The 10914-nt window shown below is 42.1% G+C and overlaps 1 protein-coding gene across 2 annotated transcripts; it reads right to left on the reverse strand.

Annotated features, from left to right (window-relative positions):
• Positions 1–1537: 1537 nt before the first annotated feature.
• On the reverse strand, positions 1538–10407 carry LOC119365926 (V-type proton ATPase subunit a3-like). Of its 2 annotated transcripts, XM_037631579.1 has the most exons (18): positions 9956–10407; positions 8634–8678; positions 8007–8129; positions 7818–7925; positions 6493–6600; positions 6252–6425; positions 5586–5723; positions 5044–5151; positions 4793–4900; positions 4532–4680; positions 3518–3671; positions 3268–3428; positions 2978–3184; positions 2721–2904; positions 2563–2646; positions 2267–2466; positions 2110–2169; positions 1538–2034 (listed from the first exon to the last, which is right to left on the reverse strand). In XM_037631579.1, the coding sequence occupies exons 1-18, from the start codon at positions 10097–10099 to the stop codon at positions 1830–1832; spliced, it is 2460 nt and encodes an 819-aa protein (XP_037487476.1). In that variant the 5' UTR covers positions 10100–10407; the 3' UTR covers positions 1538–1829. The 2 variants fall into 2 exon arrangements, with proteins under 2 accessions (XP_037487476.1, XP_037487477.1); XM_037631580.1 differs by lacking the exons at positions 1538–2034; positions 2110–2169 and having other exon boundaries at positions 2302–2464.
• Positions 10408–10914: the final 507 nt, after the last annotated feature.

The following is a 10914-nucleotide window of genomic DNA, read 5'->3' on the forward strand; positions in this document are numbered from 1 at the left end:
AGGGTTGCCCTGGTAGTAGCCGCCACCCCCACCAGGATAGCCGCCACCACCACCATTGTGGTAGCCGCCGCCGCCACCACTGTTGTTTGGGTGGTAGCCACCGCCGCCACCCTGGTTGTTGCCGCCATTGTGGTAGCCGCCGCCGCCGCCACCACTGTTGTTTGGGTGGTAGCCACCGCCGCCACCCTGGTTGTTGCCGCCATTGTGGTAGCCACCACCACCACCGTACTGTCCGCCGCCGCCTCCGTACTAGCCGCCACCACCATGGGATCCACCACCACCTCCACCACTCCGCTGGTTTTGGTAGTTTTTGGTGTTTCCCTGGCGACCACGAGATGCAGAGTTCGCCGATGATTTGAAGGATCCGGCGTTTGTATCATGGAACATTTCGACCTGCTGATCGAAATTTGCCACCATGGAGAAGAGGATGTCGACGGAGACTGGTTCTGTTCGTGCATCGAGCGCCCAGATGATAGGCTGGTACTCCATGTCCAACCCGGCGATGATGAAGGAGAGTAGCTCATCCTCGCCGATCGGCTTTCCCGTCGCCGTGAGCTCGTCGAAGAGGGCCCGCATCTGACCAAAATATACAGCAGCCGTCTGGGAGCCCTTCTGGGCGTTGGTGAGGGCGACCCCTATGTTGTTGGCGCGCGAGAGAGACATGGTCGAGAACATTTTCCCGAGCGCGGTCCATATCGCATGCCATTTTTCATGCGAAGCAACCTGAACAAGTACTTCTTTGGATAGGTTTCTGAGGAGATAAGCGACGATCTGTTGGTCTTGGATGAGCCATTGGGAGTAGGCAGGGTTTGAGGCAACCTGATCCTTCCCTTCGGCGTTCTTGGTGGTGAGGGTTTTTTGTGGTTCTTCAATGGTTTGATCTAGGTAGCCATAGAGGCCAGCACCCATGATCTGTGATCTTGCCTGTGCGCGCCATAGGATGTAATTGGTTCGGGTAAGTGGTTCGGAGGTGTTGTAGTTGAGGCTAGAGTTGATGGCAGAGGAGGAGGAAGCCATGGCGGCTGATGGAAGGAAGGTAGGCTAGGGTTTTGGCGCAGGTATGTGGAAGGTGGCTAGGGTTCTTGGCGCAGGCACATCGAAAGCTAGATGTGGTGGAAGAGGTTGCTCTGTATACCATGTAAAATCTGGTTAAGCGTTCCTACTCCCAACAGGGGAGCCGCATGAGTACATATTGATTGTAGCTTGGAGTACAAGGATTGGCAGCGTCGAGGCTAACCAACAGGAGATATTACAGGAGGTTTAACAGGAGATAGAAGGAGATACTACACCGGATATCTACCTAGCTATTCCAACGTGACATATAAGATGTCCGACCATAGGCCTCATAACAATATGTTTAACAGATCTCACATCTACAACTAGCATATCATTTTCTATGCTCTTGGCATGGATTTATGGATACTACAACCAGATTTGTTGCAAGACGGGCACCATTCTACCCATTTTTCCAATACAAATGACACGCATCTTGGTGCACGTTCGAGAAAAAACTTATCGACAAATGTCAAGTAAAACATGCTCAAAACAACGGGTCTTATTTATTTACAAAATCATAGTATAAAATACACATCGGTTATGTGGTAGACCGCAGGCATGAGCATAAACTGATGAATGTCACAACTCCCAAAAATGTGGAGATGCAATGCACTCGGCTTTAGTTGCAGCTGTACCAGCCGCACCGTTATAGCACATCATAATTTACAAATAACCAGGTATGGCTCCAGCTCAAGCAACATGAGTTTTCTGAATCTTCCTCCAACAGCCTCTTGAGGTCTTACATTATGTAAATTACATACACCGCTTGGGGCTCAATCTTCCTCCTCGAGGATCGACGCGAACACGAATGGTGCAAACTTATACCCACCACCCTCATAAAACTTACCCTGGAACTCGACCCAGTGGAGCCTCAAGGCGTGCAGAAATGCACTCAGGGTCTCCATCGAAAGCAGAACAAAAATAGTGGCAAAGAGGAAGACCATTACTCCGACGACAAGGATGATAACATTGTTGTATCTGCAAAGAGAGCACAACACAGCATTAGAAGAGCCACAATAGGCGTAGAGAGCAGTAAAAGAGAGTGCATCTTACCCCCATGCTAGAAGAAGAACCTTATCATAGAAGACACTGGACAGTTCTGAGTGCGCGAGACTGCAAAAATAAAGACATCGATTACTTGTCAATGTCTGTCTCGTGAGGAGAAACTTACTTATTTGGGGTTGATGTGTTATATCATGTTCAATGATACCTGAGAGCCCAAAGACGAAGATATGAGGCGGTATTTGAGACCGCACCGAGCACAAACTCAATTGTGTGGATCAGCTGGTGGACCAAAACTTCACTGAATTCAAACTCCTCGTGGTTGTGTGGGTTTTCATGTTGTCCTCCCAATTGAGCCACTGATTCATCTGTCTCCTGGAGCATGGTGTAATGCTGGCCTTGGTGTCTCTGATGGAGGCAAATTAAAACATCAACAAGTGGGTATATGATATAGGAGTATATTCCAGTGAGAAGACAGTTAGGGAATTAAGAAAGGTCTGCAACCTGCTCATGTTGCTTCTTCAAAAACAATGGCTTCGGAAACAGCATCCAAGGCACAGACACCAGAGCAAGCAGAAGTAGAACAAGCTGCGAGGAAACAAGAAATGTTATGTGCAACTGACAGAATCAACACATGGCAGCAGCAATGAATATCACCAAACCTGCACAATTCTCTGCCCAGGAAATAGCTGGTTCTCCCCAATATCATCCGTTGGACTCAGAAACATATATATCATTATATGGTATAGGTCAGCTTTTGAGCCAGTGCACCACTTAATAATGATGAGGAGTGACAGGTAACCAAATAAGCTGTTTAAGAAGATCAGCTGGGGAACAAACTGATACCTGTTGACACAAAAACTGAATGAGTATTTTTGAAATCACAGGACTGATTATTCCTGGGAAGAGTTCGACCTACCAAACATTAACAGTATTTTTGAAATACTTCGCATTAAAGAAACTCAACACAATTCCAAGGTTCATTTGTGCAATTCCAAGAAGAATTGACATTTTCATCTTTAGGGAATTGAGAAATGGCAGCTCACTGCGGCTTCCATGCCACACTGGATCGACACCAAATGGGTATGTTTGCCCCACCATAACTAATCCTTCAGTTGTAGCATCCCTATAAATAAAACAAAGGGGAAAAGGGAAAGTCATGCGATTTTCATAAAACATCAAAGTAGGAGCACAAATTCAGCAGCTTACCCACACGAAGGATCATGGCAGGCATAGGCAGATTTACCGAAGAGCTCAAATGGAACCGAGAAGAACTCATTATATATCAATCCAGTGTAAATTGAAAAAAGGGACATAATCAAAATTACATAGCGCCCACCAAACATTATTTCCACTATGTCATCTAGTTTCTGCGAGCAAAGAAATGAAGAAAGTTAATAATAATTTCCTTGGAAAACATATATCTACTGAATGAAGAAGAGAAGGCTCGAGATGAAACCTGTGAAGCTAGCTTCTTCTCTCGGATTATGAGGTACAGTGCAGTAAGAAATATACAAATTCCATGACCCCAATCACCAAACATGACGGCAAATAAGAAGGGGAATGTTACGATGGTAAATAAACCAGGATTTAGTTCTTGATAGCTCGCAATACTGCAAATTATATTTAATGTAAAGTTAGCACATAGCATGAACCCCAATAATTCCTTTATGCAGTAAGAAGTGACTAGGTTATTCCTGGTTGATGGTAACCATTTCTGTAAATTACAATAAATATCAGATATGTTGAATTAGTATCACTAGTTTGAAGATAAAAGTCCTAACCCACATAGATAATTATGCTCCGTATTCTACACATATAGCACAAAGAAATAATAGAAATATAAAACTTAACATGACCAGTACGGGGGCATAATTATCTATCAGCAAAACAAACAACGAAAGGAACACAAGAAAGAGTATAACTATGATAGAATTTCACTAAATGAGCACAGTACTAAAGGTTTAGAAAAGGGAAACACAAAGTAAATCAACAAATAAATGGACAAAACAGTATACTGATCTAGATATACCGATTATGAAATAGATAGATACAGATATGTGAGAGATGTATCATGGTTGGCACTGGTCCTTGTTGCCCTGATTCTCTGTCTCTAGGAGTTTGAGTGGCTTCTCCTACGTTCCGCTGCACCTGTCAGTCCCTCCGTGTTCTCCAACGCCACCTCTGCCGCTTCCTCCACTGGGTCGTTTGCTCAGTAACGTCACTGTTGGGAACATATTTGTGGTTCACATATGTCTTCGTTCGTTCATACTACTTTGTGGTCTTTTAGGGTCTTTGTGCTCCTTCAGATTCTACTGGTTGTAAGCTTGGCAAAGAGCCATATTAGTTGTGTAATACTGATACCCCATTGTATAAGAAGTTTCCTATAAATGTGCCACACATGTACGTGTACATATACTGGCTTATGGCTCACTAGTGTTTCCCTAACAATCTTTATATTTTTGAAACTTACCCATAGGCATCCACAATGTCCTGGAAGGAGGACGTAAATTTGTTTGTCTGGAAATACGTTGGAGGAGATTCTTGTGTGTTCAGAATTTGGAAAATGCAACCAACTTCGGAGTTGCTACCAGTAGTAGCACGATGAAGTGCATCTTGTACCTGCAATAGGTAAAATAATCTCCTAAACCTATTGACAAAGTAAGAGCAACCGAAACCAAAAAAGCAGCCAGAAAACATCAATTCTAGAAGGGATGAGAGTGCATTTGCATACCTGACTTGTAGCAAAAACGGGACTCCACCCCTCAGCAACTAAACATTTCTTTGTTACATCAAGACTGAACATGTTTAGCGTGTGGTAAATAGCTTTTTCCTTCTTTAACTGAAGCATTTGTACGTCAATCAGAATTAAACATGAATGCAACGAAATTAATAAGATATTCAGCAAGCGTTGTTCAAATAGCACGGACTTCTATTTTGCATGATAAGAAACATACCAAAAGATTGTATATAATACAAGCTTACCAGGTTTTTCCATTCTTCATACTCACAAGCTATATTTTTAAGTATGCCGTCACGATGAGCTAAACCTATTTCAACAGTTGCCTTCAACTCTGACACTTTTCCAGATACCTAAACAGTTGCAAATGTTTCAGAACAAATAATAGTAGCTTAGTAAATATAGTACAACAGCTTTTGTGAAAGAATTTTTGACTACAATTCAGAACTTCTGCACAAGCTTGAGACAGAAAGGAAAAAAATTTCAACAAGATTACCTATCTAATCAAACATGAAACACCAAAAAGAAGAAAAGAAAATACACCCTCCAGTTTACAAAAATGTGTCCTAAAGTACTAAATAATAGCGGGTTTAATATGATGATGTGCTATCAATTGTATGGTACTAAGGTCAAATATATAGTATATGCTCAAAAACATCACATAGATATATATATACAAAAGCAAGCACGAGAGGAGGTCTCAGCATTCTCTTCAAGAGAACTAATCCACAAAGCAAAATGAGCACCAACATGGTTTAAAGAACAAAACACAGGGGTAGACACCAACCTTCTGAATAGTTTGTAATTGTGTGGCAAGGTCTTCTGGAAACGGATAACGGTTGGCACCAAAAGCATCACAAATTTTTAGAATCTTGGATTTTGCTCTCTCCCCAGAGTAGAATATAACGAAAGAATTTTTCACGGCCTGTCAATACGTTATAGTGACAAAACCATATGAGGAAAATAATATTTCAGAAATAAGTACATAACTAGTGGGGGAGAAATAACAACAATATGATGTGGCTTACAGCTGAATGTTAAACATCATTGCCGAGAAAATAATAATTTGTAGAGTGAATTCCATTTTTTATGCCCTAGTTTCATGTTTGTGACAGGAAATACCCCATTTAGCAGAATTTTCACATTTTTACCAAATTTAAGCAAACTTGTGCCACTAATTACCCCTTCTAATTTTTTCCTATTCTAACTGCTTGGGCCACACCGTAGTGCTGGCTAGGTATGCCACACCCGTCACAGGATAGGTTGTTTATGATTCTTTTGTTATCTCAAAATCCCATACAATAGTACTGATTAGGTTCATTTTCAATCATCTGACATAACAAACTTCGTCTTCAACGCAAAAAAATAAAAAGCAAAGAAGCATCATATTGAATATTCATAAGTAATTCCTAAAATTTATGGAAGGGAGTTGACGACAAAGGGAAGTAGTAACCTTCTCTCCAGATTGTGGATCAATTATAGATTCATCAACAGATTCTTGTCGGAGTAACATATTGCCCCTGGTGGCACGGTAAAGTATACGCTCAAAGGCCATAGCCTTTTGCTTTGGCACAAGACCAATCAGGGAACCTAGCTTCACTTGTTTCGATGGATCTATCACCATTTCCTGCAACGAAAGAAGTATGAAAACAAGGAGAACTAATATATTGCTTTACTAGCAAAATGGTCCTCACCTGGTGCAATAAAGGACTCTCCAGAGAAGAATCACCAGACTGATCAGCCACCATTTCCCTCTGTTGCTCTGCCGCGCTTCTCTGAGCTGAGTAGAAAAACTCACCAGTCTGAAAGTAAATAGAGACCAGTAATGAACAACATATAACTAAGGGTGGAGCTACTATAGGGACATGGCATTATAGGACTCTCGAATATGTACAAATAAAATATCCGCACATCCAAAATACATCCTACAAATACAAAAAAAAACAAACCGGCATAGTTTTAAATAGTTTTAAAAATAATGCCCCATAGCTCAAAAAACCAGAAGCCTCAACAGATGATGCACACTTAAAATCTGGCGTGCGAGAAAAATAATACTAATTGCAGTCAAAAGTGCACAACTGGATAATTAGGTGCCCTGTGTAGGCACAGCGAGCACAAATATTCGACTAACTGGCAACACACAACGAGAAAAGAAAAATAATTGCACTGCACAAGTCATGGTACCCATTGCGAGGAGCACGCTTCCGCAGCAAGGTGCAAATGCAGTCAGCAGCTTACCCCTCGGCACAAAGGAAGTTCAGGTATAAGGAACTTATTTCTTGCTTGCCTAAAGATTACGGTGGACTCAGGCTAAAGAAAACTAACATGACCAGATTCCCATAAGACAAGGGTTCCTAATTGCATACAAATTTAACAATGAATTGTTTCCTACACCAATAACCAGATATTTATCTGACTCCTCATCCTCCTGCTGTTGCTATGCGCTACTTCCTGGAATGCTTGCTACATGACTCCTGTCATGTCGTTGACCCAAATACAAGCCGACAGAAACTACTCTCTTCTAAATTTTCATTAAAAGTTGTAAAGAGATGTTTCTTTTCATTCAGTCAATCAATACTACTCTGTAATCTGAATCATCAAAATATATAGTTTGTGGTTTCACATTTGTTTGGTGAAGGCTGCATCGATTACAATTATACTTTTTATAAATTTCTGATCCCCGCTTGAGATTGGAACATCAGGAATTTCATGTCATGTTCAATAAAACCCAAAGTAATGTACAATGAATGCAATTCGAAATCAATGGTGGTAAATATTGCTACATTTTAAGTTTTTAACTATATCAGGGTGTTTATAGAAACTAGAGAGTCAATTACCTTTCCTTGATGTCACAAATATTCTACAAGCAAGTTTTTTGTATTGTTTCTTTTTCACCTTGCACCTCAGGGGATTTCAGGGTTTAATTCCTTTCAGTTTATGGTGCTCTCGTCAATGCACGAAAAGAGAAAAGTGAATTGCATTAAATAAATTATTTAATTATCCTTTAATGTGGTCATACCTTTTCTAGAAGAACATTGTACTCCACCAGCTCATTGTATGTCCTCTGCAATTTTCTATTATTTGTATTTACTTCAGTTAGCTCAGCTTCAAATTCCCCAAGTTTTATCTGTTAGTTGACAATGTTAAAACAAAATTCTACACTTACAACCTGCAAATGATGAGGGCATAAGTTTCATTAACCAAATACCTCCAGATCACCAATTTCCAAAGAAGCTCCTGAAAATTGCGTCGGAGAAGTCAATATTGCAGCTTTCGACATTTGTTCCTTGAAAAAACGCAACCTGCGAGCCATTTCACCACACCTCTTGATCTGCACAAGGTGTATGTGCAGAAAAAAGATTATTAAATTCACAGATCAGTATGAACTAGTAGTAAATATGATTATGATTCAGAGCACAAGACGAATGCGAAATATTTAGGGTTTAGTCCTTTTCACATTAGGCTACATGTAATCAGGATAACGTAGGATTCTGAAAACCAAATCATTGCATTAACTGGATATTGTGGTTCCATCCTCATATAATGGGGACATGTATTAACCCACTATGTATCATAGGAAAATGGTGATAATCTGGGCATTAAGAATAGGATATTGTTTCGCCTCATCAGAATAGGATATTGTTTTCACAGCATAAAGTAAAAAAGATGCTGAAAAGACCAACAGTTCTATACGAAATTTAATCAGTGACATACACGGGATTTAGTTCCTTTACAGGTATTCAAGAAACTGTGAATCGTAATAAGCTGGACAGATATAAGGCCACATTGCATAACAGAGCACAGCAACAAGAAAGCATTAAATAAGGTCGCGCACCTGGGCAGCATATGCCCGTTGGAATGGGCTCTTGTCCGCATTAAGCTGAAACAAAGGGCAGATATTAGATTCTCCTGGACTAAACGAAAAGGAAAAAAGCATGACTTAACACAGATAAAAATCGCCTATGTCAACAGGTTTCATGTTTTACCTTATGAAATTCCAAGCTAAAATAAGTTCACCTGAGGTTACATAAACTCATAAGATAGCGCTACACGTACGGTTGCATGTCAGTAGTTGTAGAAAAATACTTCAAGTAATTAACAAAATTTGAAATGTTTATAGTTCCAAATTTATCACGAGGACATAAAATTAGGCTATTATTAACTTGACAGTCATGTACGTATGATCCTAGTGATGTTCCGTGAAAAGGCATCATCCTAAGGCATTTTATGTTCATCCATGAAAAGGATAAAAAGTTGCCTCCTCATGTGCTTCATGAAGAACATTATGCCTCCTCCATTCGAAGAAGAACGCACCACTCTTGAGGGATATACTAGAGAAAACAAGGGCCTGAAGAGCATACCACTAGGATCGTGTATAACCAGTGATCGGCCTCAGCAGTGAGTGCGTTAGCTGCCATGTGTAGAGTTCAAGATGACAGTGTCCCGCATGGTACACGATCACTGTCGCGCAAATCCATGCCTCAATTTGCCATTTTCAAATTGCAATAATAGGGGAGGGGCTTTTGTTCGTGCCAAAGTTTGAGACGCGGCAACTTTTCATAACACCGACACCTGTTGCAGCGGCACCATTTCAGCTAAGTATTTATCTGGTTGAGGCACGTGCTATCTTCTACTACCTCCGTCCTGGCTTATTGGCCCCCTTCGAATTTTGTGTCAAACTTTGATCATAAATTTAACTCACTAAGTGTTAATGCATGTCACACAAAATATATCGTAGGATTCGTATTCGAACATAGTTTCCGATACATCATATTTGCTCTGTTTGACTTATATTTTAGTAGTTAAAATCAATGGTCAAAATATGATCCTAAATAAAGGGGTGGCTAATAAACTAGGACGGAGGAGGTAGTAATCTGTATCGCTGGGTCAATCCTATAATTGTTTATCTCAAGTGGTCAATGCTGCACGTTGGCTATCGGTTGAGACATATGCAGTCCACATCGCGTATCATAGCACGCAATGCTCTATTGTTTACAGCGCCGAGGCCCAAAACGCTAGGCGCACACCGCCGGTCCGCACCCGAGCTTGAAGGAACACGACGAGCAGCATTACGCGGTCGAACGGAAGTGGGGAAACAGATTGAAATCCGAGCAATAAAGCAAGCAAAGGTGTGAGCAACAGGGCGTGCGGACGTACGTCTTTGAACTGGAGGAGGCCGAGGTCGCCGAGGTTGGAGACGGCGAGGCGCGCCGACTCGGCGGGGATGATGACCTGCACCAGCTGCATCGCCTCCGACCGCAGCAGATCCATCGGCGGGGAGCACCCGCCGCCGCGCGACATCGCGGGTCGGTCGGAGACCCTGGCGGCGGGGTAGGGCGTCTGTGGGGCGTGCTTGCTCAATGCTCCGGTGGGCTGCCGCGGCGCAGGGGCGACTCGGGGGAGCGGTCAACGCGGTTGCGTGGCGGTGGCGGCGGTGCTGCCGATTGGCTTCAGAGGGAGGCGGAGGAGGTGGAACGGACGGGAGGTAGTCTTCCCTGGAGCGTGAGTGCGTGACGATGGTGCTTTCTGTAGTAGGAGTACGAAGCAGGGTGAAACTTGAATCGATGTCAGCAGGTGCTTTCCTTCGAAGGCATCTGTGCTGCTCAAGAGTTGACTGGCCCTGCCGGCTGCCGGTTCCCGCTGTCACTCAATTTATCCCCCACAAATTTACAATGGCTTGACGGCTTGTTTGCTTGTACATGAAGCATTGGCATAATCCCTCTGTTTTTTTGTTTTCTTAGATTAGCACTAGCAAAAATGCCTATGCGTTGCAACGAAATAAAAATAAATGCATTGCCCCTATCCCCACAATTATGGCTAAAAACCTCTCACAGGTCGAGATCCTCTTTTTCAACACCATATCTCAGTCGTTTCACCGCCTATTCTTCTCCTTGCCATCATCAACAGTGGCAACAACGTGACAATGTCCGTGCTTCGCTACGAAGCAAAGTAGGTGTTGCTAGAAATGAATAGCATGTGTTTGTCTACACAATTTCCTATCATTAATAGTGAATAGCACATATGTAATTTATAGTACATAGCATCAAATTTTCCGAGCTTTTAATGTAACTGTTTTGGTTAGCATGTGTACGTTGCAGCAAGAGAAAAAAATATCA

Source organism: Triticum dicoccoides, chromosome 2B (genome assembly GCF_002162155.2).
Source record: "Triticum dicoccoides isolate Atlit2015 ecotype Zavitan chromosome 2B, WEW_v2.0, whole genome shotgun sequence".
Lineage (NCBI taxonomy): Eukaryota > Viridiplantae > Streptophyta > Magnoliopsida > Poales > Poaceae > Triticum > Triticum dicoccoides.